A 26,161-nucleotide genomic window follows, 5' to 3' on the forward strand; every position below is an offset into this window, starting at 1 on the left:
TCAATCCTAACAGGAATAATAATATTGGCTAATAATAGGCTTGCATAATTTATGAAGGGATATTTGGCTTGCATAATTTATGAAGGGATATTTGGCTTGCATAATTTATGAAGGGATATTTGGCTTGCATAATTTATGAAGGGATATTTGGCTTGCATAATTTATGAAGGGATATTTGGCTTGCATAATTTATGAAGGGATATTTGGCTTGCATAATTTATGAAGGGATATTTAGAAATTGGAATGTGCGGGTAGTAGACAAAGTTTGTTTTGCTAGATGCAGCGACATCTCTCGTGGAGTAGCTGAACTAATATACAGCAAAACCGCTGCCCTTGTCATTGTATTAATTCAGTTACGGCAACTTTAATAAAACTTTGCTCACTACCTGAAAATCCTAATTTCAAAAGACCTTTTTTTCAATTTATGTAATCCTGGTACCTTTTCTCTACTATTGAAGCTCAACCAATTCGATTGTTTGTTACTAAAATGCATTAAAAATAAACTTGCTACGGTATAATAGGTACAAATAACACAAAAATAAGGTTTAATAATGACTTTATTCAGTACAATGTTACACAAAACAGAACCGAACGCGACCGAGGACGGAGACAACAACATATAGCCAATAACACAACATACAAATACATACACAAATCATTTATAAAAATATCTCTTTTTGGTTACGTTTTGGCGCTAAAACTATGGACCTGTTTCTGCTCAAAACATTTTTAATACCACTATTACTACGTATTTCAACATGACAAACTTTTGACAGTGTTTTAGTGTTTACATAAATCTAAAATGAAAGCTAGCCTCATAATGTCAAATAACTACTATTATTTATAATATTATACAAGTGAAGTAACTTTATGCAGGCTTTTCAAGTTACTTAAAGCCTCAAAAATGCATTGAAATTCTAGCAACCAACTATAGCTGAATGAATAAAAAAAACCTGATCAAAATATTTTCAACAAAAACAGATCCCATCAATATTATTTTCTTATTCGCTCTTATAATTACTAATTGTGAAATGGAGCGATTTAAAACTAAACTATAATAGCTACAGGCTTCGTTTACATTTGGTTAACATAATAAACTTACTAATCGACTAATTGCTTATCACTAAGTCGCATCTCATATAGCTAAATACTTCTCATTAGGCGCGCTTTTGGTGACAAACTTGAATTTAGAACACTGGGGAAAAAAAACATTGTTCAATAAAATTAGAAAACTAAAAGGAATTTTGTATAGTAATAATATGGAATGTATCAATTAAAGTTCTAGATTACTTGAAAACTTAAAATAAATCAGTCTGTGTCAAACCTTTGAAAATTTAATTCATTTTATTCAAGTACATAAAAATTGAGCAAAGCAGCTAAAAGGTAAGACATTGGAATGTTATTTGAGCAACTAAATCTCTACGTACTCCAAAATTTCAAAAGAAAGCAACCTTAGATTAAGCTTGCATTTTAGCTAAAGAGATAAAAAAATATGATTTAGCTTAGAACAATTAATGGAGAAATAGAATCTAACTAATTTATGTGGAAGACCGAAACTACCGAAATAAAATTCTTAGCTGCAAAAATATGACGGCCTCCGAGGCAAGATGCTTTCCACACGGGACAATTATTAGTGCGATCCACAAATAGTTGTTTCGGGATTGGTTTTATATTTCTAAAATATACAACGTATGTAATGTTGTATGTTTGTAAAAGTCCCCGAGACGCAAGAGGGATTCTTAGGGCGGGAATTGTCTTTTTAAAAAGAGAAAAAGAAAAGGGCTGTTTGCCACCACACCGCACGTACCCTGTCCATCTATAATAATTAATAATTAATTCTATACAACAACGGGATAACACAACATACACGTTACAATACTATGAGCTATCACAATAATTCACTATTTGAGCACATAAACGTCAACGATTTAAGCTAAATTATACTTTAAACTGTTTTATTTGATGTCGCGTGATTTTTGATTCATAGCCTCATAATACTTAGAAGAAATATCATAAATTAAATGAAAAATATGAATATAGGTATCAGTGTGCATATGGGTTGTGTATAATTATAGTCCAACGTCTTAATAAAACATGTACTCTATTTTATGCGAAATAAATATACGTTATTTTTAGCAGGGCTTAGGATGCCAGATTTATCTCAATTAAATTTGTATTTCAAAAGTAAGTAAAGTAGCTGTGTTAAACAGGCCACCGTCAGCTGCATAAGGCTACGGGTCATTGATGTTCTAAATTTTGTATACCTCCTCCTCCAACCGTGAACTTTGCATGCAAGGCTCTCTAAGTTATTCAACTTTCCAGTGTTAAATATTGCTGATTATCTTCAATCGCGTTATTTTTTGTCCCATGTTTTGTGTGTCAAATATACATAACATGCAAATATTTAATACAGTTAATAATAATCAAGTTAAGTACTAGAATTAATTATTCATCAACTCAGGTAGTCAATTTCGAGACTTTTTGCCCAAAGCAACTGTCAAAGACTTATTTATACTGAATTCTTGTCAAAAATAAAACTTAGATTTGTCGCACGCAATATTTTTCTTTGTCAATTGTTTTACAGAGATGTGTCCAATTAATTCACTCAAACCATACCAATACTTAAAATAAATAATAATAAAAATAGTGTATTATAACGTAATTATTGAATAATTTTTGATTTCGTCCCAAATATCACGCAACACCAACCTCTATTTACAAAAGAAATAAATTAAAATTGTAATAAAAAAATAAATTAAAAAGCCTTCTATTGACAATGTTTTCAAAATGTTGTTTCTTAATACTCTTAAGTGACAGTTACAATAATCAAGTGCCCACGAGATGGCGTTAGATGTAGCTACTAACTAAAGAAAAAAAAATTGTTGCTTGTAAGTTTACAAGCAACATGGATTTTATGTTCATCGTTCATTACTCGTCCGAATATCTCTCCAAGTTAGTTTGTACACTAAAGCATATATAAACTTGCCTTAGCTCTTTTATCGCCAAAAACTGATGTAAGTTTTACATTACATCTTTCAGGCAAGGTGTCGTAGACAGGAAAATAAAGATAGGCAAGCACATATTTCAGCGTCTGGCGATAAAAGAGCTAAATAATAAAAAAAAAAACATATTCGGGAATAAATATCGGTAATTGTCCGTATTATGTATCTACATTGACAACTAGTGTACGTGAATTTGATAACCAATATGCAGTACCATAACTTTAGAAAGAAAACAATGTACAGCATAGCGTACTTAATAGTCGTCAACTGAGATACATAAAAGCTACCGGGTCCATTAAAATTTGCATGTTTTAAAAATTTTTGCAGGTGGGTACTTGGATATTGTTCTGTCACTTAGTTTCCAACGTGATTGTCAAATAACAGTTGCACATAACCCTGTTAACGAATACAGTTTATTATATCTTACACTACTTTTGGAATTGTACAGGTTTCTTCAATCAGCCGTAAACTATGATAAAACTGCTTTTAAAACATTTACTGCTTGTTTTTCTAACAAACGTCGTATTAGCTTTACTTAGTTATACAATTCTTGTCTTTTTCACTCACATGCAATTTTCATTCATACACTTTTCTTAGTACTTTAAGGGCGCATTCCCATTATGTCGTGACGACAGATAATCGTGTAGTTTTAAGTGCCGTGGCTTATATGTTTAAATGGAGGTGTTCATATATAGAACGACACGACTTACTGTCGTCTACGACATTTTTTGCAGTGACGATAGATTATCGTGACACTGGGGACGGCTAGATACGACAGTCACCAAACGATAAAATGTTTTGACGACAAACAATCGTTATAATGGGAACAGCTAGAGACGACAGTCGTCCAACGATAAATTAATCGTAACGACATAGTGGGAACGCGCCTTTAGGGTTTCGGTAAGAACACAAAAGGGATCTTAGTAGCGTTCTTTGGTCTCCGTCTACCCTTAAGTCTTAAGTCAAAGTGGCGTAATATTTGTATGTATGTAATGCACAAAATTACACGTCAGCAAAACAGAAAAAAAAGTAGTTTTAAAATAATCAGAAAGCATAGTTTACGGCTGACAGTTTTTAACTTTCAAAACGTGAGCTACATTCAATGAGCTAAATAACAACATTGGACATAGACAAGATGTTTTAAAGAGTATTCTCTATGCCCGTTTCTTGAATACATCCAAGATGGAGGTTCACACAGATTTGAACGAGAAAAAAGAGCTTTTTATTTTGTTCTAAGGATCTTAATGACCAAGGGAATTCATGATTCATCATTAAAAAGTTTACTATGGTTTAATATATTTGTTTATAACATTCTAAAAGTATGTTACGCCTATTTTTTCTATTTGTTGTTTTTTTTTTATTAATTCTGCATTATATGTTACATGTCAAAAAAACATTAAATTATTTGTAAAGCAAATTACCCCATGACACAAAATACTTTTTACTACATTTTAGCTTCGAAAAGGCTTCATGTTCAAATCTGTATGAACTATTTATAATATACAACAGCTCTATATTACTAAATTTATACAATAAATAATAATTGATTTATAATTCACTTATATTCTAGAAACATACAATTTTTATTTATAATTCTCATTTAACGGGTCTTTTACATTTCACCCGAACATTGGCACGAATTAAATACTATAATTTCTTTTATTTTACATTAATTATTTATTAAAATAACAATACGTATATCCACAATAAATTACATTCTGTTTAAAAGGTTACGCGTCAAAATAAATTTATTTGTTTTTTTATTTATTTTAATTGAATAATTTAATTTTTATGGGCGCTTTGACACATTACGATGAGAAAATATTTTGAATAATTACATTTTTATAGCTTACTAGCTGACCCGCGCAACTTCGCTTGCGTCATATAAGAGAGAATGGTTGAAATTTTTCCCCGTTTTTGTAACATTTTTTCCTGGTACTCTGCTCCTATAAGTCGTAGCGTAATGATATATAGCCTATAGCCTTCCTCGATAAATGGGCTATCTAACACTGAAAGAATTTTTCAAATCGGACCAGTAGTTCCTGAGATTAGCGCGTTCAAACAAACAAACAAACTCTTCAGCTTTATTATATTAGTATAGATAACTCATAGCCAGTTTATTACATTTCTAGGTTTTATATTATAACTTCTAGGTAAGTCTTGGATAGCTTGTCTAGCAAGTAAATGGACAGGAAGAGTAAAAATATATGTCAATGTTTTTATTGTATGCTTAACCAGAACTTATCTTTGAGTCATATAACCAGTGATTTATATAGATACTTTGTAAAAGTTACTACTAAGAAAGCAATACTGTAATTCTCATCGTAATGAAACAAAGTGCCCACAATCATAGCTCATTATTTTCATACAAAAAAATATTATGACTTGTTTTTGAGATCATCAAGTCCACATCAATCCATTAACATAAGTCCTACTATCAATCATATTGACAATTGCTACAAATGTTCTCAATCTTGTTTCAATCACTTTGGTTTTGACATTGACACCGCACATCACTGTCGTGGACTGTCAATCAATGATTGACAAGTAGTCCGTCAATTGTTCATTCCGTGCACGAAGGTGCCTCTCGTTATGTTCACGTTAGGAAGTCAATTATTCTCTGTAATAGAAAATATTTAATTAGATTACTAATTAGTAAAACTATGAATAAATTTAACGCATTAATGGCCCACTGCTAGGCAAGGGTCTCCCCTCAAGGTGAGGGAGGGGTTAGGCCTTAAGTCCTCTGCGCTGGTCAATTGCGGTTTGGAGACTTTGCATTCGTTCAAGACCTGTTCTAAAGAACTCTTAGGTATGCAAGGTTGCATCACGATGTTTTCCTTCATCGTTGGAACAATATAATTATTGGTAGATGGTTTACCTGAGATAGCTAAAAAAGATGTCGATAGTATTTCGAAAAGTAGATCTAGCGATTGCGTAATTATGCGATTGCGGTTAGTCTTATATCGCCATGCATAGAACTAACTAGTAACATAACTAAATATTAGCAATATGACGATAGGAGTGTTCGCTATTACTCGTGTAGCGGATAGCTACATACAGCGACATCTAGTGATACGAGCGCAGATTCACCAACTGTCAGAGTGATGGTCGCCACAAGTCCTGAATCGCACTCTCAGAGTTTGCACTGCCATTCACTATATATACAAGTTCTCGACTAGAACGGTCGGGCAGTAGGTCCACCAGATCACCTCGTCTGGTCGGAGGATCCTCCCTTTGTGTTGGAGGAACATAACATCTTGTTCGTCCCCATTTTCAGTTCGTGATTACATGAGGTAGGTGTTACCTGTGCTCGCTAGTGCGTGAGCGTGGTGAGGTGTCAGGGCGTGTGTGCTGGCTGCAGGCGGCACGTGGCGCACGCCGCCATGGCCGCGCTGTAGCGCTCCACCTGGAACGTGGCCGCCGTCACGCCCCACTCGCGGCGAGCCAGCGCCTGGCACGCGTGGAGAACTGCTTCTGGGTCTGTCAGCTCGTCTGGGCAGAGAACAGAGATAGATGAGCACATCACTAGACAAGACATCGGGTAGTAAAGTAGTCAAGCTTTGAGCCGGGTCATAACGGTAGTGGCGCAATAATGTATTCACGTCGAGCGGCGTGGAGCGAAACCCATCGCTTCACACGACGTCGCCGTTGCCGCAGTGTTACGTTTTGGCGAGAGTGTAGTCTGTCAAGCTTCGTCTTCGTTATAAGCTATGAAATGACCTTCTTCAAGAATACGGCAACCACGCAGAAATAAGGTTAATTCATGACCCACTGACCACTGACTTACAATTTTAAATAAACAAACAAATATTTCTCACATCAACTTAGATTGCCGACAACGTTTTACATCAAACTGATGTCGCAACTACCATCCAAACCACAGTCTACACCAAAAACACATTTAATCGTTCCTGTCAAAAAGTCCTCAGCAAATACCTGGAGAATATACCTAGAAAACGACATAGATAGTAAATATATATTTATTTAATGTTGTCATACCAATAGCCACATGCGCGGTGAGCACGGTGTGGTGCGTGGACAGCGCCCAGGCGTGCAGCGAGTGCACGTGGCGCACGCCCGCCAGAGACGACAGAGCTGATACACACTCGCGGTACCTGCGGGGAATAAGAACTCTTAGGGTTGGACCACATGGGCAGGCCGGAAACGCCTTTTTCCGTCGCCTTTTCTCTTTCTGTCGCTTAGAACTGCCATTTGCTAGACCGAGACGGAAAGCATAATGCGATAGCACGCGGCGAAATCCTCGAGGCGATCGGCATCACGGACAAAATGCAATGGTCGGCAGGGAGACTCCGGAACGCAGCTCGTGGTAGCACAGACGAAAATAAATGCGATTTCGTGCTGCCAGATGTGGTCCAACGCTTAGTATGTACATGCCGATGTATATCAGCTTAGCCTTTTTTCTAAACTATATTGGAGTCGGCTTCCAGTCTCACGTCTCACGTCTCACGTCTTCACCGTGAAGTCTACCAGGAAAATTCTACCGTGTGACGTTGTCATCGAGAAGTCTCGGAGGAAAATTCTACCCTGCGACGTCCTCGCCATGAAATCTACCAGGAAAAGTCTACAATTTAAAGCATTTGTCACTAAATCAGGAAAATTCTACCATGTGAGGTCTTCTCCGTGGTCTACCAGGAAAATTCTACCACGTGACATCTTCATCGAGAAATCTACCAGGAAAATTCTACCATGTGACGTCTTCAATGAGGAATCTTCCAGGAAAATTCTACTATGTGAAGTCGTCATCGAGAAATCTACCAAGAAAAGTCTACAAAGACATATAAAGAGACTACTACAGATATGTATGCACTAGGTTACCTGAAGTGTTTGGGCACAGCTTGCATGAGCATGCCCACGGCGTCTTTGACGACTCGCGCTGACGTCAGCAGCACCAGGAAACTGAACACGAACGTGCAGATTGGATCCACTATCTTCGCTTCAGGCTGTAACAATTAAATATATCACACTTAACTTTTTATTTCGTTCGAACACAGATATAACACAGAACACAGGAAGGCCTATCTCTGAGAATGATTATCATTCTAATTAAGTAAAGTAAATTAGTCAAATATGTAACTCGTCTTGCGGAATCAGGCAACATTCGATAAATACAATAGCAACTTCGAGTTGCGGCGCGAAATCGCAGCACTTTTGCCAATAAATTAGCTAGAAGTAGTGAACATACTAATACATTTGCATTTTTTTTATCTGTTCGTACGGTACTTACATAAAACTTAATGAGTATAGAAGCGAGCAGCACCCCGCAGCTCTGTATGAGATCACCTATCACGTGGATCAGCGCCGCGCGGAGATTTATGTTCCTGCAACAATAATATGCTTAAATACCACCTTCCTTCTAACTACGATTGTTTTTACATTTCAGGAAATGCATCTTTTTAAAGTACAAAAGTAAGTTTCAGTTCAATTTGGAAGTTTCGTCTTTGAATTCCCTTGAGGGAGGGGAGGAGGGAATCTTGCATACCTAACCCAGATATGTAAGGTTAAAAAGAAGGCTTAATAATTTTATTGACATATTTAACAAGATAAATTAGAAACAACTGGAACATTTTGTTTGACCAGTGCTATTACATATCTCAGTTGACAACTATTTGAAAGCCACTATGCTGTACATAGTTTTCTCTCATAGATTATACTGATTAACACGTAACGTCAATGCAGCAATGTACTGAATAGTGACCATCAATTTGACGTACACTAGTTGTCAACTTAGATACGTGATAAGCCCGCAGGAAGTCAAAATTCAGTTATACTTATTATAAAATATAATAGGTGAAGCTATGTTACCTGGGTTGCGATCCCACGACGCTGGCCTCAACACTGGGCAGGTCCTTCATGGTGTAGTCTCCATTAACGAGCGCGCCGTTAGCGTGCTTGTGTTCCCTACGTCGGAACAGTCTCCAGCCGCCCCCACCACCGCTCCCTCCGTGAGCGTGCGCGTGGGAACACGCCGCGCCACCGTGAGAGTGGTGGTGCGCTGGACGTATAACACATGGATTAGGTACTCATCTTTAAAGATGACTTTTGAAAAAAATGGCTAATCAAAATAAAAAATGTCATGCGGCCGATCGATAACACGTTATGTGGCGCTAAATACATACTTCTTTAACATAATCATATTATTGTGTTTTATAGTTGTTTTGGACCTGCTTAAACGGTATGTCTCTTATTTTCTATGTTCGTCAAAGTTCTGAAGAGTCGAGTGGAGGCTTGTGTTTGCTATAAGAGCAATAACTAGCCAGTAGCCAGTTTCGTGACAGTTTCGATTTAAGATAACTATCACGCATACAAAGAAATTTTTGGATTCGAGCTATGGTGAGTGATAGTAGGCTTAATTGGAATTTTGTGCGAAGTAAGAACCCTGTCTTTAACATGGAAAGGAAGAAATTCACTCACCGATATCAGAAGCACATCCATGCAGCACGAGCGCCAATATAACGTTAAACCCGACGCCGCAGCCGGACACGATCATCATCATGTCCGGCTCGATGTTGTACTCGCCCGAGTGCAGCCGACACACCGCCACGTACACGAAGATACCCGTCAGGATCCAGATCAGGAGGACTGATAACATGGCGCCCAGGACCTCTGGGGAGAAGAAACAAGAATATATAAGAATAAAAGGCGTTATTTAACGAAAATAACTCAAAACGCATGAGTTTCAATGATTTGAAAGTGGTGGATGTGTTACTATAACAATGGAGTAAAATGCACGAAATACAGAAATGTGCTCATTGCACACTGTTAATAATATTGTAGCCACGATAGTTTTGTTTTTACATTGCACCTTTAAAATTATTATTCGAAGATTGTATTATTAACCCAGTACTACTTCACTTCTGGGCAAGGGACTCCTTTTGAAATGGTATGGAAATAGGCCTAGATAGTTCTTACAGCATTTGAGCTTAATCACGGTTGAACAATACATATTTCTGGTAAAAGCTTTAAAATTGCCTAAAAGTTGTACAGATATAAATTGCTCAATCCTTCTACTCATAGAAATTAACCCAATATCGAACAAATTAACTCAATAATAATAATATGTAAATGTTACCCACCAGCTCGTTTATACCCATACGACATGGAGGTGTCAGGGTTCCTTTTAGCACAGTGGAAGGCTAGCAGCGCCAGCGCGAACCCCCCACAGTCGCTCAGCATGTGCGCCGCGTCGCTCATCACTGACAGACTCCCGGCCAGGTAGCCGCCGATCAGCTCGCACACCTGACGAAGAGTAGAAATATGAACATATTGAAAATTCTAAGAAAGTCTTAACAGAAAATCTCAGAAAATACTTTTTGGTCCCAGGAAACTTTCTGGCTTCTGGCTTCTCTTAGACACAGGAAGAGCTTCGAGTATAAGCCTGTACACCCATAAATTACATATTAAATGGCATTGAGTCTCTTTAACAGTTTACTTTTTTCATTGGATATTATTTAATCCAAACACGCCTTCAATTTTAAAAAAAGCAGTTAAATTGTGTAATGTGATAAACAAGTATAACTAAAGTGTATCGAAATGTAGATTAATAAGTACAGAACAATGGATGTCTGATTTGTTCTAGTTACTACATTAAATAGCCAATGTAGGTTTTCATTAATTTCTTACAATGTGAGTCCAATTTAACACAGTTTTATAGTCCGACTATTTAGTAGAGATCCTTGGCAAGCACGAGTTAAGTACTAACTAGCTTTTACCCGCGACTTCGTCCGCCATTTTCCCTAGGGAATGCGTCATTCTCCCGGAGTAAAAGTAGCCTATGTCCTTTTTCGGGTATCAAAATATCTCCATACCAAATTGGTATTTTTTTTTTATTTCATGCAAATTGGTTCATTAGTTTAGGCGTGATTGTGTAACAGACAGACAGACAGAGTTACTTTCGCATTTATAATATTAGTATGGATACTATTTACAACGTTTGGGAGAAAACGTTTGTAGTGTTCTATTTTATTGATGATATCATTTGATAACCCAACAATATGACAGTAAAGGTTATAAAAAAGAAGAAAAACAGTTTAAAGAGCTTTAGTAAATTGGTACTCACTCATGCCCTAATTTGCGACAAATTTTTTGTTCGACAAAGCATATACTTGTACTACTAATATGGCGACGGTTCTAGTAATTATTTTGTTGCTTGTGTACAGACCATTTAGCCAGGTGTAGCCAACGGTCGTTAACGATCAGTGAGGTTAACAACCTTGGGAAACTACCCTACAGGTGACAGTGGGTGTTTTAATATAAGGTGGCTTTTGGGTCGTATTTCAGCAAGAGGCAGGGAGAAAGAGTCATCCCCTCTAAAAATATTCAACAATCTCTAATAGCAAGTATCAAATAGTATTAATAAATATCAAAATTATTACATACGAAAAGTGTTATACTATTCGAAACGAAATAATTGATAAAGAAGTACCTATATCAATTATTTCGTTTCGAATAGTATATTTGAAATTAGTTCTCGATTAGGACCAGCTATTAAGTAAGGTTTGAGGAATGAGGCACTCAAAGCTAGGTGCGCTCACTGGTAAACGATTGATGGGTTAAGCAATCTTAGAGCGGACATTTCATAGATGGGTCGTCTCTGGGCTATAGGGGGCATTTTAAATGTCGTTTCCGGTTGTTATTGACAGTCGTGAAGCCATGTGAAAGGAATTCGGGCCGCCTGAACGACTTTGATACTAAATTCACTACCAACCATAATAATATGATGAATGTAGAAGAATAAAGAAGGGTCACTAGATAATATATTCTCACTGTACAAATGCTCTTTACAATTGGTATCGTATTTAAGTTATGCTTTAGACTTTGAAGGTCACGAAACAAGTTGATCTCAGTCTAACCAATAACAGTCAGATACCTGGCATATTGCCAAAGATATAGTCTTCTAAATGACATGCATTATTTGAAGCAGTGATAGCCGAATGGTATAAGTTGATACCTCCCAAGCAAGTAGTCGCAGTATCGAACCCGAGGCAACACACCAATGTCTTTTCAAAGTTATGTGTGTATTAGAAATAATTATCACTTGTTCCAACGGTGAAGGAAAACATCGTGATGACGCTTTACACTCCTGAGAGTACTTCAGAACAGTTCTTGAAGGTATGCAAAGTCCCCAACCCGCAATTCGCCAGCGTGGTGGACTCAAGGCCTATCCCCTCCCTCATTGGGAGAAGACGCTTGCATCAGTGGGACATTAATGGGTATTTTTGAACTCACCATGAACACTCCACATAGTACAAGCGCAGTTAGCAGCTGTGGTATTGCGCTGGGCGGTTCAGCTTGCGGCTTCCAGTGACAGTGTTCTGCGTCGGTGGCCGTCATTGGTACGTCTGTATATGTCTCCTGGAATAAGAGAATATAATGTTAGTATGGATGGTAGACCTTAAATATTGTATAGACGATGATGTAGGGGTATAATAGTAATAATTGAAATATAGTAGATAGGAACTAAGGGATTAAAACATAACAAAAATTGCCTATACTTTTACCAAGTGGCGTTTTACGGTGTCTGCCTACCCATTTATGAAAAAGATATCAAATTATATATGTATGTATGTATGTCTACTTTTAGATTTAAACAATTCGTTTTGTTTAAGTCCTGTCGAAGGCCACAAACTACTACTACTGTTATAAGTTAAAAATAACAGTTATTCAAAGGTATATTGATATCGTATAAATTAATGTCGAATTTATACCAAAATAATACGTATTTTAGTTTTAAATAATTGTTTACACAGTCAGCAACAGTTAAACCAGTCTCGTATCACTGTGTAAATAAGACACTTTACAAAAATGTTTAGATAGATCGGGTCAAAACAAAGGGCCTTTACTTCTAGCCGTATTAGTCTACTTGTTTTAATAACTGTATTATTTACACTTCAATAACAAAAATAAGAGCAGTGATAGCTGGGTGATCTAACAATGCACCTCCCTCCTACGACACCTAAGTGGTCGATGCATGGTGAGAATCCGAGGCAACACACCAATGACTTTTCGGAGTTATTTGTGTATAAAAATTGATAATCACTTCTTCTAACGGTGAAGGAAAACGTCGTAATGCAATCTTGCATATCTAAGAGTTCTTGAGGCATGCAAAGTCCCCATCCCGCACTTGGCCAGCGTGGTGGACTCATGGCCTAACCCCTCCCTCATTACGGGAGTAGAACCTCGCCCAACAGTGGGACAGTAATGGGTTACATTATTTATTTCAACAAAAATAAGAAGCACAAAATTCCGACACGCTGTCCATTTTTATCACCGGATAACCGATCAAGCACATTATAATATCTGAAGGGTAAGCACATAAATTTATCACGCTCACTTAAGCGATATACCCTAAAAGTCCCTTGTAATTTTACACGTATATTTTAATAAGGCTTGTGATAAATAAAGAGAGGATTATGAAGATTAGGACGGAGTACGGAGGGAGTAGGGAGGGAATAGGGAGGGCTAATCACTCACATGATTTAAGGGCACAGGTGAACTTTATGTGTCTCGTGGGCAGACTTAGTTTTACTGATGATAAACTTACGTTAATGGGATGTATTATGAGACTATGTTAATCTATTTTTTTTTTTACAGACAACTCCCGCACTAAGAATAGCTATTACATATCGGTGTATTAAAAAAAAAAAACCGAAAACAAAGTAGGTACAACCAGACCCGAAAACAACTAAGTATTAGTGGATTGTACCAATAATAATTGTTCCGTGTGGGATCGAACCCACGACTTTCAACGTAATGGTAGTGATGTGGCGACCACCTTAACAACTGCGCCACAGAGGTCGTCATTTATTAATGTATCATAATAATATTGAGGTTTTCCCCCGACGGGACTGAATATCAAATCGATCGACTTGGTTTCGATCTTATGTCCAATCTGAATTGAATGCTGAATTAAAATGTAATTAAATGGATTGTTTAATTCATATTATTTTCTTTTTAAAACAGCATTCTAAGTGCTAGTTTGTATAAGAGTATGATTAGACATAAGTTCGAATCTAACTAGTTCAATTTTAAATTTAATCTTGTTGAGAGTAAGCCATTACTACTTTTAGGGTTCTTAGAAAATAATTTCGAAGGGTTTCCTCCTTTGTTTAAGCATTGACTTAGGAAAGCGGTATGTACTTTCCTTTAAGTAGTTTGTTCTAAATATTTGCATGACTTAAGGTAAATGTTAGCAGGAAACATTATTAAAATTTTCTACACAACATTCCCAAACTGAGTCATATTTTTTAAAAGGATAAAAAATAAATCTACCAACCCTCGCAACTTGTAAAACATGGTTAATTTATCCAAAATATTAACGGCAGTTTGACTACTTCTGGGTAAGTATTGGTTAACTATCAGAAGATACACTATATATAATAACTTAATCGGGAAACTGGTTCTGCTTCTTTTTAAAAGGTTAAATCTATACTAATATTATAAAGCTGAAGAGTTTGTTTGTTTGCTTGTTTCTTTGAACGCGCTAATCTCAGAAACTACTGATTTTTACTGAGAAAAATTCTTTCAGTGTTAGATAGCCCATTTATTGAGGAAGGCTATAGGTTACATTTCATCACGCTACGACCAATAGGAGCAGAGTACCAGTAATTTTTTTTACAAAAACGGGGAAAAATTTCACCCATTCCCTCGAATGTGAGGCAAGCAAAGTTGAGCGGGTCAGTTAGTCATAAATATAAATATCATAAGCTGGGCTACGAGACAACACACAGTTTACGACAGATTCTGAAAGTATCAATACACTTAGAGCGTATTACAATGTACTACTCGTAACAAGCACCTGCACATCATCTTACAAAGTGGCTGAACTTCGCGAATATAACCAATAACTTTAAAATATCACTCCCGTATAATATATTACGCTTTACCCGCAAGAACTTTGTACTTACAAATAAATTTCCTACTTCACTGGAGGTTGAATATCGGCATTAGAGCAAATTGGTGGAAAAACAATCCCTTATTCTGTTAAGAGGCTATTGCTCAGCAGCTGGACATAACTTGTGGGATTTGTTGGAATAAAACCACTTTATTATCATTTACCCTATTCTTAAAACAGTATATAAAGTATCAAAGTTTCTAAGTCCAACGGTTTTAATTGCGAGTTGATACATAACCTAACAATCTAATCTTTTCTTTTTAAAACTAAAAGATGGCAGAATGCCGTCGATTTACCCGACTCCATTCGCATGGAATTTGCGTTAAAAAAATACTATTCAATCCCGTTTCTTAAGATTTGAAACAGATTTCTAATACTCACTTACCCTATTTATCAAAACTAACAAAAATCCTAGAACCAAATACTCAGCTACGCGTTAATAAGTTTATTAAATAACTCTTTTATCTAAAATATCACTTTTAAAAACAGCACTATTCAAAAAAATCGTTAATTCAAATAGTTTTAACAAAACTACTTACATTTAATTTCCGCATCTTCTTCGAACCACAAACTTTAAATAAACGTCAAAAATATATTTTTTCTACTCTATAACCGTTGAATATAAAGCGGGCTGTTGACGTGCGGTTTTTGTGTCAAGAGTTGCGACAAGGCTGCGTTTTTATTGTCGTATAACAATGGCTCAGTTGTCAATTAGTATTTAGATTAGTGTTGCTTTAATCTTTACTCTTAATCTTGTATAAATCAACTATAAGCTTTAATCTAAAACTATTTTGTTCATTGGAGTAACTTGGTATTTTAAAGTTAGTTTAAAGTATGCTAATTCTACAGTTATTAAAATTGGTATTTTGTAGTTTAAAGAATAATATTTCAGCAGCTTTAGGTCTTACCAAAGCCCGCTTTTTCGCTATAGGAAGTGGGTAAAGACCATATAATACTAGGTACTTGCGATCATCTCCTAAACTTTTCTTTCTTAATTCACATAGATCTTGTCAATTTTCTTTTCCACAAATAGGTACTTGTAGTAGTAAATACATATAATTTGACCAAATACTTATTGTTCAATATGTCCATGTGATCGAGATAAAATCATTGCGTGCATTGCATCAAGCCCGCATTTAAATTTAACTCTCACGTATGTAAAACTTCACACGATAAAACAAAGGCCACCCATTCTATCTAGTTCAACTATGTAACAATTTATCAGTACAGTGAATGTCATGCTTTATTTTGAACACTAATTTAAAATGCGGGTAGAAGGATATTTATAATTTGGTAAGTGAATCTACCCACTAGATACTAGCCACGTAAGTACCGGTTAATATATATGAGATAGAATTACGACAGTTGTTTTCATACGTTTTCTGTCCTTTCGTCTATTGGATAGATTATCGGACATTTATCCATAACCTCGCTCTAAAACGCTCTTATTCATACATTTACCATTCAATTTTTATAGTACCCAATATGAATGTCAATGGCAAGGGAAAGGTTTGTAAGGATCGCAGTGGCGTTGTTTGGTTTCTGCCTACTTACCCCTAGAAAAAAAGGTGTGATATTATACATGTATATCATATAGTATGTATGTAGTACCCAAAATAATTGTTGTTTAGCAAATGAATTTTCACTATCGCATTTGTTTTAAATTGTTAAAAGTAAATCGATTTTGATCAACGCCTACGCTAATTTAAGAGTAACAAACAACAACAAGAAGCAGACTGAGAAAAGCTCCTACCGAATAAAAATAACAAAAAACGACGTCATCACAAATTTTCATTGAATTAGTACGATCCATTAAAAGTCTTTCAGAACAAAAGCAATCGGTTCTTCGAAGTACATTATCATTATGAGTGTGTGGGTGTCCACGTGGGGGATCACGTTGAACTGTGACAAGTGTAGGCAAGTTCTATCAACACGCCCACGCGTCACTGAAGGGTTCGGCAGAGACGCCCACGATCGCAATTGATAGCTTTCTGTAAGGCTTAGTGCTTAGATAAGAAAATGGAAAAATAATCTAGGTTAGGTAGAATATTTTTTGCTATTTTATAAGGTCGACCTATCTTATATTATAAAATTCTCGTGTCACAATGTTCGTTCCCGTATGGTTCGAAACGGCTTGACCGATTCTCATGCAATTTTGTGAGCATATTAAGTATAATGAGAATCGGCCAAAATCTATATTTCATACCTATTAGTGATAAAGGTTGCTCAATCCTAACAAAAAAATATATATATGACAAAACAAGGTTTGCCGGGTCAGCTATTAACTGTATAAATAACTGCAACAAATCTAAGAATTTAAAGAACACACACTTATCTTGTTGAGGAATCGTTTTGAAACTTTACATTTTAGGATTAACTTTGGGATTATTAGATGACAATACAATCCCATCAAAAACATTTATTTATTTTATCTACCAACGAGGTCTACGAATTATTTTATGATATTTTTGTATTTTTCCACACAATAGTTACACGAATGAACTTGTGGTGTGAGCGTGTGTATGCAACTGCCGATGTGGTTTTCAATTCACGGTTCTGGCCAAGTGTTATTGGATTTTTCCAATTTCGATCGTAATATTTTTTGCCAGCCCGGTGTTGCAATAGCCCTGCCCTTTGTATAAGGATGAGCCATTCTTTGGATACCCTATGCCATGCCATGTGTTTGTACCCTATTGGGGTGCTAGATTGTATTTCGACAAAAGCTGTATGTTACTTCGAAAGTAGGACAAAACCTTATATGTAACTTGGAAAAGCCATTGTGACGAAGTGTTTCCTCACAGTTAACATTTTTTAATACAGAGTGGTCTATAGCACTTTATTTAAACTTTACTTTTGGGCTGTAATTTTGAATTCCCTACCCCGCATTGGCCAGCGTAGTAGACTAAAGGCCTAATTTCTCCCTCATTCCGGGCGGAGACCTTTTCTCAACCCTTGGCCAGCAGTGGGATTAGTAGGTCAATTTTATTTTTCAACAATTGAATGTGAAGTCTGGCAAATGCTATCCTTCACAAACTTCTCTGCAATATTGAATTCTCACACGTGGATACAATAAATCAATAAGCCCATACAAGATGGTTATCATAGCAGTTAAGTAACGGTCGCTACGTAGCTAATTGGCCGATGTATTAAGTGAAGCGGTCGGCCGTGGGCGGACTGACTGCACACTCAAACAGAAATACACTTTACTATGAAAACAGAGGAGAAAATGTTATGTCTTTCTTTCTACTCGCTTATCTTTTGTAGGTATATGTGTATAGGGATTACATAATGTAGTCCATAGGGACATTTTATGTAATTTTGTAACTAAAAATGCCTTTTTTGGCGCGGTCGATAACTAGTATATCCGACTGCCGATCGTGATCACCAGTCAGATTCCCGTGTCGGGTAAAGTGCTATTGGTATATTCTAGTTTAATTTAAAATGTTTCTAAAATCTAGTCCTGAGTTTAGTTATGTGTCCGGTAAGTGGTAATAGGCCAGCCCCCTATTACATAATAAAAAATGATTTATTTATCTCCACAAATTACATAACATGGTACATTATGGTCGATTTTCATAGTCCTTTTTTTTGTTACATTTGTAATTTGTGGGAGATCTGGAGTCCAAACTAAGCCATGGCCAGTATTTAAGACCTCCAGGCCCCCCCATAAAGAACATGACATAATAAAACCTTTGTGTTGCCAACATTTAAAAACGTGTATTTCATACACCCCTTATCCTTCGGGTAAAACAGGGATGATATTATGCATGTATGTATCATAATTCAACACGGACCGAGTTTCGACTATTAGTCTTCCGATCCATGAAAAATACCTACCTAAGATAAAATGCCTTCGAAAACGTTCGGAGCTATTATAAAACAGAGAATTGTTTGGAGTCGGTGCCAAAAACATCGCCATTAATATTCCGATCCCTTTGTTTTCATTGATTTCACGCTTTCTGTTAAAATTCTAAAAGGAAAATGAATAGGGTGGATTAGACTGGGCATACTATTTGCTCCTCAGGCTCCGTAACAAATTATAGACTCCCTCATTTTTTTGTGAAAGGTTACAGATTGATTTCTGTGTCGAATTATTACGTTGAAAGGATTTACTCACTTATTTATTTTAAACTTTATCATTAATAGATTTTTAGACGTGAATAATTATTTGAAGCTTTTAAAATGTACAATATTTCGTGATGTCATGTTTATTTAAAGATCCTTGTTGAAACAGATGCAGAACGCAGCCGGAACGTAAGTGAGCAAATACAATGAAAACATGATTATTTATAAGTTACATGTATTTACACAGGCACTATTCGAAGTATAGACAAAATTTGTATATTGCCGTTTCTCTCTTCGCACGATTCGGTTTTATTCAAAGTATAGATTTATTTATTTATTTATTTATTTAGGGAAAAACAAACAGTTACACACTTACATTGTTATAAAGTAATACAAATAGGTACTTCTTATATGTGAAACCAACAACGTTTTCCACGTCTTATACATAATTATTCTGAGAACTGTGCTCGAGTGAGACATGAAATGACTTTATTATTAATACATCTTTTAAAAAAAAAACAAAAAAAAAAAAAACATTTAAGTAATGTTATAAATTATACAAAGAATAGGAAATGATATGCAAATAAATGGACATATGTCACAATATAGAAGACCAAAGTTAAAATTACACAAACTGTAAACCATCAAGCTTTTCAATTATTTTATACCTGAACTGATCAGCTGATAAGACGAATAAATCCAGATCTGTAAAGTGATCATTGTAATTTTTGGCAATACGAGTTAGCGGTGCGTGGACTCCAGCATTTGTGCGAGAAGACCGAATAGCAAAAAGAGTATGTCCGCGCACTTCGCGTCTCACTACAGTTCTGGGGATGATATAGCACAAATTGCCAGCTAAATCTAAGCAATCGTATCGGTTATTGCATAAATCATATAAGAACATTGTCTCAAGAAAAAGGCGTCTGGCTCTTAAATCATGTAATTTGATAGTACTGTTTACGTCATTGATTAAGTTATGACCGCAACGGTATTGCATTGCTTTGATGAACTTACGCTGAATCCCTTCCAAGTTATCTATATATTTCTTGTACAAAGGGTTCCATATAATAACGGCATATTCTAATTGGGACCTGATGAGTGATTTATATAAATGTATATAGGTATCAGTTCTTTTAAATTCTTTGCTGGATCGCATAACAAAACCATACATACGGTAGGCATTGCTGACAATTTTATCTACATGTTCGTCAAGGTGGAACTTTTCATCAAGCAATACTCCTAGATCTCTTACAGACGATACTTTGGTAAGGGCTGTTTGGGCTAAATTGTAGATATGGACTAATTTATTCTTGTTTTTAGTGAAAGTAATCGACACGCATTTTGATGTGTTGAGATAAATTTTGTTACTTGAGCAGTATTCACCAAAACGATCCAAATCAGCTTGTAGTAAGTAACAATCTGATTGTCTGCGAATTGTTCTATAAATTTTTAGGTCATCCGCGTATAGCAAAAATTTGGAATTAACGAAGCAGTTTGCAATATCATTTATGAAAATTATAAATAGTAGAGGCCCCAAAATTGACCCTTGAGGTACACCAGACGTAACTAATACCGAATCAGATTGATGTCCTCTTACAACAACCCTCTGTGATCTGTTTGCCACATACGATGCAAACCAGCGCAGGAGATCGCCACGAATACCGTTATATGCGAGTTTGTGAAGAAGGAGCTCATGATCCACCTTGTCAAAAGCTTTTCGAAAGTCCGTATAAACAGCATCTATCTGTATCCGCTGATCCATATTATTAAATACGTAATCTGTAAAAGTCAATAAGTTGGTAACCGTAGACCTTCTTTGGACAAATCCATGTTGTTGGTTCAATATTACGCGGTGAAGGGTGGGATAAACTGCATTGTGTACTAGTCTCTCGAAAAGCTTCGACAAAGTGGACAAAATTGAAATTGGCCGATAGTTCTCAATGTCGTGCTTAGAACCAGCTTTGTGAATCGGCGTTATATTGGCTATCTTCCAAACACTGGGAAAGGTAGCTTCAGATATACATTTATTATAAATTATATTTAGCGGAGCACAAATATTGTCAGCTATTCTGCGCAAGAAGTAAGGTGGTAACCCATCAGGACCAGGGCCCTTAGTTACATCTAATTCCATCAAAGCTCTCAGGACTTGGTCTGAGGTAAAAGTGACACGGTTAATAGTATCGCAGTTATCTGCGTAAGCCTCAGAAGGTTCCCATTCATTATAGTTAAATGTAGATTTTTCATACACTGACTTAAAGAAAGCTGAAAATAAATTACAAATTACTTCTGGATCACTAGAGTTATCAGTTTTATAAAACATATTTGCTGGTATGCCACTATCCTTTTTTTTATTGGATATGTAGCGCCATAAACTATTAACATTTTTTTTTATATTGTCTTCTACGCTAGTTATATAATTTAGATAATGATTTTTACATTCTGTCTGGAAACTCCTTCGGAGGTGCGAAAATTTCTCATATTCCGTCCAGTTGCCATATGTTTTCCAATTGATCCAGGCTTTACGTTTGTTTTTAAATATGCGTATTAGTGATTTAGGGAACCACACTGGGAATTTCGCAGATTTCAAACGAGATAGGGGTGCATTTTTTTTTATTGTTCCATATAAAGTGTCATAAAAATTGCTTACGCTTTCTTCGGCTGATAAGTAATGTAATGTGTTCGTCCAATTAATTTGAGAAAGCTCTAAATTAATTTGTTCGTAATCCGCTTTGTAGAAGTTTATCTTATTTATTTTTGCCTGAGAGACCATTTTAATTTGGCTTTTCAGAGTAAGAGTAGCATAGAAAGGCGGATGATTGACATCAATGGGTAATAAAATAGAAGACGGGCTATTTATGATGCAATCGTTATTGCTTATCAATAGATCGAGGATGCGACCATTGTGATTAACAAGATAATTGTATTGAAAGGCATTTAGTAAAGCCATAAAGTTGCTTAAATGTTCAAGTAATAAAGAGTTACCAGAACAAATTAGTGCTGTTTGATTGTTGTTATTGTACGGCAGCCAGTCAGCGTCAGGCAGATTGTAGTCGCCAAGCAAACATAATGTTTCTGGATTATGTTTTTCTATTGCGTATTGTAGGTGTTCAAAATGCCTAAGATAGATTTCTTGATTTGATTTGGGGGGAATATATGAAGCACTAATCATTATTTTCCTATTATTTATGTTTGGCAGCTGAACAAGAATGTGCTCAATGTACGAAGTGGTGGGTATATCCACGAGAACAAGAGAAGAGCGTAGATGTTTTAGTATAGCCACTAGCACACCACCGCCTTCCCTTTTATTAGTAGCAACACGATTACGGTCACATCTATAAATTACGTAGCGATTGTCTATAAATTCGCTGTCAGAAATTTGTTCAGTTAACCACGTTTCAGTCAAGATAATTATATCGTAATGATTGGATAATATATTCATATATAATAAATTTAGCTTAGTACGAATGCCCCTACAGTTTTGGTAATATATGCCTAATTTATCCATAAAAATATAGATAATTATCAGCAGAGTGTTCATCAAAGCATTGAGATTGTATTAGATAAAACTTATAATAAAAGTTTTGGCAGAGAAAAGCATAACCGAACGATACTATGATACTGACTGGGTCAAATGGTTTTTAAAATTGACGCTACTTACCCTCTTATTCATTAAAATATGTGAAGTTATGAAAGGCTTATAAAGTATTTTGTTTCTTTCACTCCTTAGCGAAATGAAAAAGAGAAAACATATTATAGTAGCTTTTTAACTAAAATAGGTTTATAGTGTGTTTATGAATAAGAGGGTTAGTTTCTAGAGGTTAACGGTTAAAAATGGATTGATTCGAGATTTCAAGAACCCAGTTTATAATGATCGTTATTAATAAAGCACGTTCTCATGACGAAGGATTTGACAATGCGTGTTTACGACAACAAACAATTTATTCAAGCGAACGGGCTCTAAATAGTTCGTTATCATATCATAACCAAAATGTGTCAGATTCAGAGACTCCAATCCTTTTTTTTCTACAATACCAAAGGTGCTATTTATGCCTATAACTTTAAAAATAACTTAACAATTGCCAAAATAGCCAACAGTACATACAAACAGTATCTTAGCAAACTAAATCAATCAAATTACAAACCTCGTCTAAATCTGTAGTCAATATAGTTCACAAGCTTGTAACATCGGCTTGTCTCTATTCAATTATTCAATACACATCAGTTCTGAGGTAGGCAGGTGGATGCTGTGCCTCAAGATTTATTTTGTGATGAATTCTATTGATTGATTGAGGTATTAGACGATTTCTGTTTGGGCTATTTCTAGTGTTTGTGGATATTTGTAATTTGTAGTGAATATTTCTACACTCAGTACTATTATATTGGCTTTTGTATCATACGTTAAATGAGGACATGGCAAAATAAAGTTGCAAGGCTTGGACAGAATGACACTCTGTGATCTCTGCCTACCTATATAGGAAAATGGCGTGATTTTAAATACGTATGTAAGTATGTATTACTTGTAAAAATAGGTTGCTAGGGCCGCTTGGATCAATCAATCTATGTACTTAATACCTAATAAACTAAATCTGATTGATTTAGTTTTTATTACAAATCTTGTCTAAAACTGTTGTCAATATAGTTCACGAGCTTGTAACATCGGCTTGTCTGTATTCAATTATTCAATACACATCAGTTCTGAGGTAGGCAGGTGGGATGCTGTGCCTCAAGATTTAGCTCGTGATGGATTCTATTGATTGATTGAGGTATTAGACTATTTCTGTTTGGGCTATTTCTAGTGTTTATTTATATCTGATCATTGTTTGTATATTCCGTACATTAGTACTATTATATTGGCTTTGTGATATGTTAAATGAGAACTTGTCAAAAAAAGTTTATAAGGATTGTACCAAGTAGCGTTCTCTGGTGTCTAAGATCCATATAGGGAAAAGGTGTGATTTTATATATACATTACTGTTTTATTATATTATTATGTATTATACTAATCTATAGTATAATATGATTAGACTTGTCAAAGATATGTTGATAATGTCACTGCTCAATAAATCATTAACCAACGTATGTTATAATAGGTGCTAAATAATTTTCCCTTAATTACATACTATACAGTTAGCTCAATAGTGGTTGGATCACCCTTTACACCATATATTCATTTTCCTTTGTACTTCGACGAAAGTAATACAGACCAAGGAAGGACCGAGTTTGTGTAGCACTAACCAGCTGACCAAACGGCGACGGCTGCGTGTCTTGTTTATTTAAAAAACTATGTTCTTCCTCAGGAAGCAATCCGTCACCCTGTCAAATTTCATACACAACGGCTTAGCAGTTTAGTCGCGAACGTGACAGTCAGATTTACTTACACATTTATGTACAGTACGATATACTAAAAGGTCATCTCCATGACTGCCTCTGTGGCTCGGTCGGTAGTGTAACCGACTGCAGATTATGAGGCCTCAGGTTCAATTCCCAGATCGGCAAATTGCTATTGGTCATTCCTTTAGGTCTATCTATATTAGATTATTTTCAATAGTAGCCTAGAGGCTTAGTAGCTAGCTTAGTAACGTGACCGGTGTGAGGCTATAGGCTCGCCCCCTATTTTATTACTTACAATACTTACATTGCCAAAAGGCAAAATGCGTATATATTTCATACACTTCTGTCAACATTTATATAACAGTTGTGGTATTATTTATGTTATTAAAACGCAGATGTATTGCCTATAGCCTTTCCTACACTTTCAAGTACAACAGGCGTGATATCATGTTCTACTGTATTTTTTTTATCGGTTTGTTTGTAAGTTGTAATCTCCAAAACGACTGAACCGAATGTTAGCAAAGAAGCGCTAAAGACGTTCAGGTGAAGGGAGCACATCAAGATCAAGCGTCAATGTCATGCGAACGCATGTGGTGACCTCACTGGTCATGTTTATATTAATACTGAACCAAAGGCCATTATCTTTCCTACGATAATTAGTTTACTTCATCTACTAGCAATTAGAGGTAATTTCGACCGTGTGAATTATTTTTAGCCGACTTAGAAAAAGGAGGAGGTTCTTCATTTGTCTGTTGTATATTTTGAGGTTCTGCTAAAGTAAAATTTTGCTTTGAAGTTGGTAGTCTTGCAAGAGATGTGTCATTCCCCTGGATACGATTCTTTACTCTTCCAAAATTCATGGCAATTTGTTATGACTTTTAAACTAATAAACACATTATAGACTCCTGTTATTACCCCTGTTAGATAAACTATCCGAAAGATATCCGTAAGTTACAAACACGACCTTCAATCTCAAACAATAAGCACAAAGATTGTATTTTACAGTACATACCTACATAATAACAAACAATTAACTAATTACTTTATTTTATCTCGTTCAATCTCCGGATAATTAGCAGATAACTTACAAGTAACTAGGCTACTAATCACTGTGTTAATCTAAATCACTAGTTTATCAGTAACCTCTGCTCAATTTAATAAATATTTAGATACTAGCTTATGCCTACAATTTCTCCCGCTCGCAATTTTTCTGTAAAATGGTAGCCTATGTCTAGGGTTATAATTTACCATTATCAGCTTAGCCTTTCTTCTAACTATGTTGGAGACGGCTTCCAGTCTCACCAGATGCAGCTGAATACCAGTATTTTACATGGAGCGATTGCCTATCGAGCCTCCACAACCCAACAACACTTCATCTTTCTACATGTGTTCATACTGTTCATAACCATGGCACACATAAAAAAGTAAAAGTTAGAATTTTAAGCTTCCAACTACAGATAATGACTGTCAAAGATCTTTGAAAATTACAGCGGGGACCCACAATTATCCAATTCCTTCCAACCGTTTTGATGGGAAGACAGGACAGCACATTTTCGTTTTACAATATTAGTAGGATTGAGAGATTATCTCATTACATTATCAAACTATGCGTGTCTAATCTTGAATACACGCTACTGCTTGTTTGAGCATCACTAAAGTATGATAAACTTATTGTTTGTCTATCCCAAGGATAAGTAAACAGATTAAGTAAGATTATCTCTACGAGGAAGCTTACAATCTCACTAAAGCATTGATCCATGGTTTGCGCTAGCAAGAGCTTTGTGTATCGAAAGTTCTCAATACAAAAAAGGGATTTTAAAGGGTATGGGTAAAAAAATGGGAATACCAT

At 35.8% G+C, this 26,161-nt stretch overlaps 1 protein-coding gene across 3 annotated transcripts in view; it reads right to left on the minus strand.

Annotated features, from left to right (window-relative positions):
* Window positions 1-539: 539 nt before the first annotated feature.
* Window positions 540-26,161, minus strand: part of LOC142982657 (proton-coupled zinc antiporter SLC30A2-like) — a 42,921-nt gene continuing 17,299 nt past the window's right edge. The window contains exons 1-10 of one of the 3 annotated variants that reach the window (XM_076129277.1): window positions 15,456-15,518; window positions 12,252-12,377; window positions 10,100-10,262; window positions 9,438-9,629; window positions 8,829-9,018; window positions 8,251-8,344; window positions 7,842-7,966; window positions 7,005-7,120; window positions 6,310-6,497; window positions 540-5,622 (exon numbers count right to left, since the gene is read on the minus strand). In XM_076129277.1, the coding sequence (XP_075985392.1) occupies window positions 6,343-6,497; window positions 7,005-7,120; window positions 7,842-7,966; window positions 8,251-8,344; window positions 8,829-9,018; window positions 9,438-9,629; window positions 10,100-10,262; window positions 12,252-12,377; window positions 15,456-15,470 (1,176 nt within the window). In that variant the 5' untranslated portion in view covers window positions 15,471-15,518 and the 3' untranslated portion in view covers window positions 540-5,622; window positions 6,310-6,342. Of the gene's footprint in view, window positions 5,623-6,309; window positions 6,498-7,004; window positions 7,121-7,841; window positions 7,967-8,250; window positions 8,345-8,828; window positions 9,019-9,437; window positions 9,630-10,099; window positions 10,263-12,251; window positions 12,378-15,301; window positions 15,435-15,455; window positions 15,519-26,161 lie in introns of those variants that run through there. The other 2 variants (XM_076129278.1, XM_076129276.1) reach the window with 2 other exon arrangements.

The sequence above is a fragment of the Anticarsia gemmatalis genome, chromosome 22 (genome assembly GCF_050436995.1).
Source record: "Anticarsia gemmatalis isolate Benzon Research Colony breed Stoneville strain chromosome 22, ilAntGemm2 primary, whole genome shotgun sequence".
Classification (NCBI taxonomy): Eukaryota; Metazoa; Arthropoda; class Insecta; order Lepidoptera; family Erebidae; genus Anticarsia; species Anticarsia gemmatalis.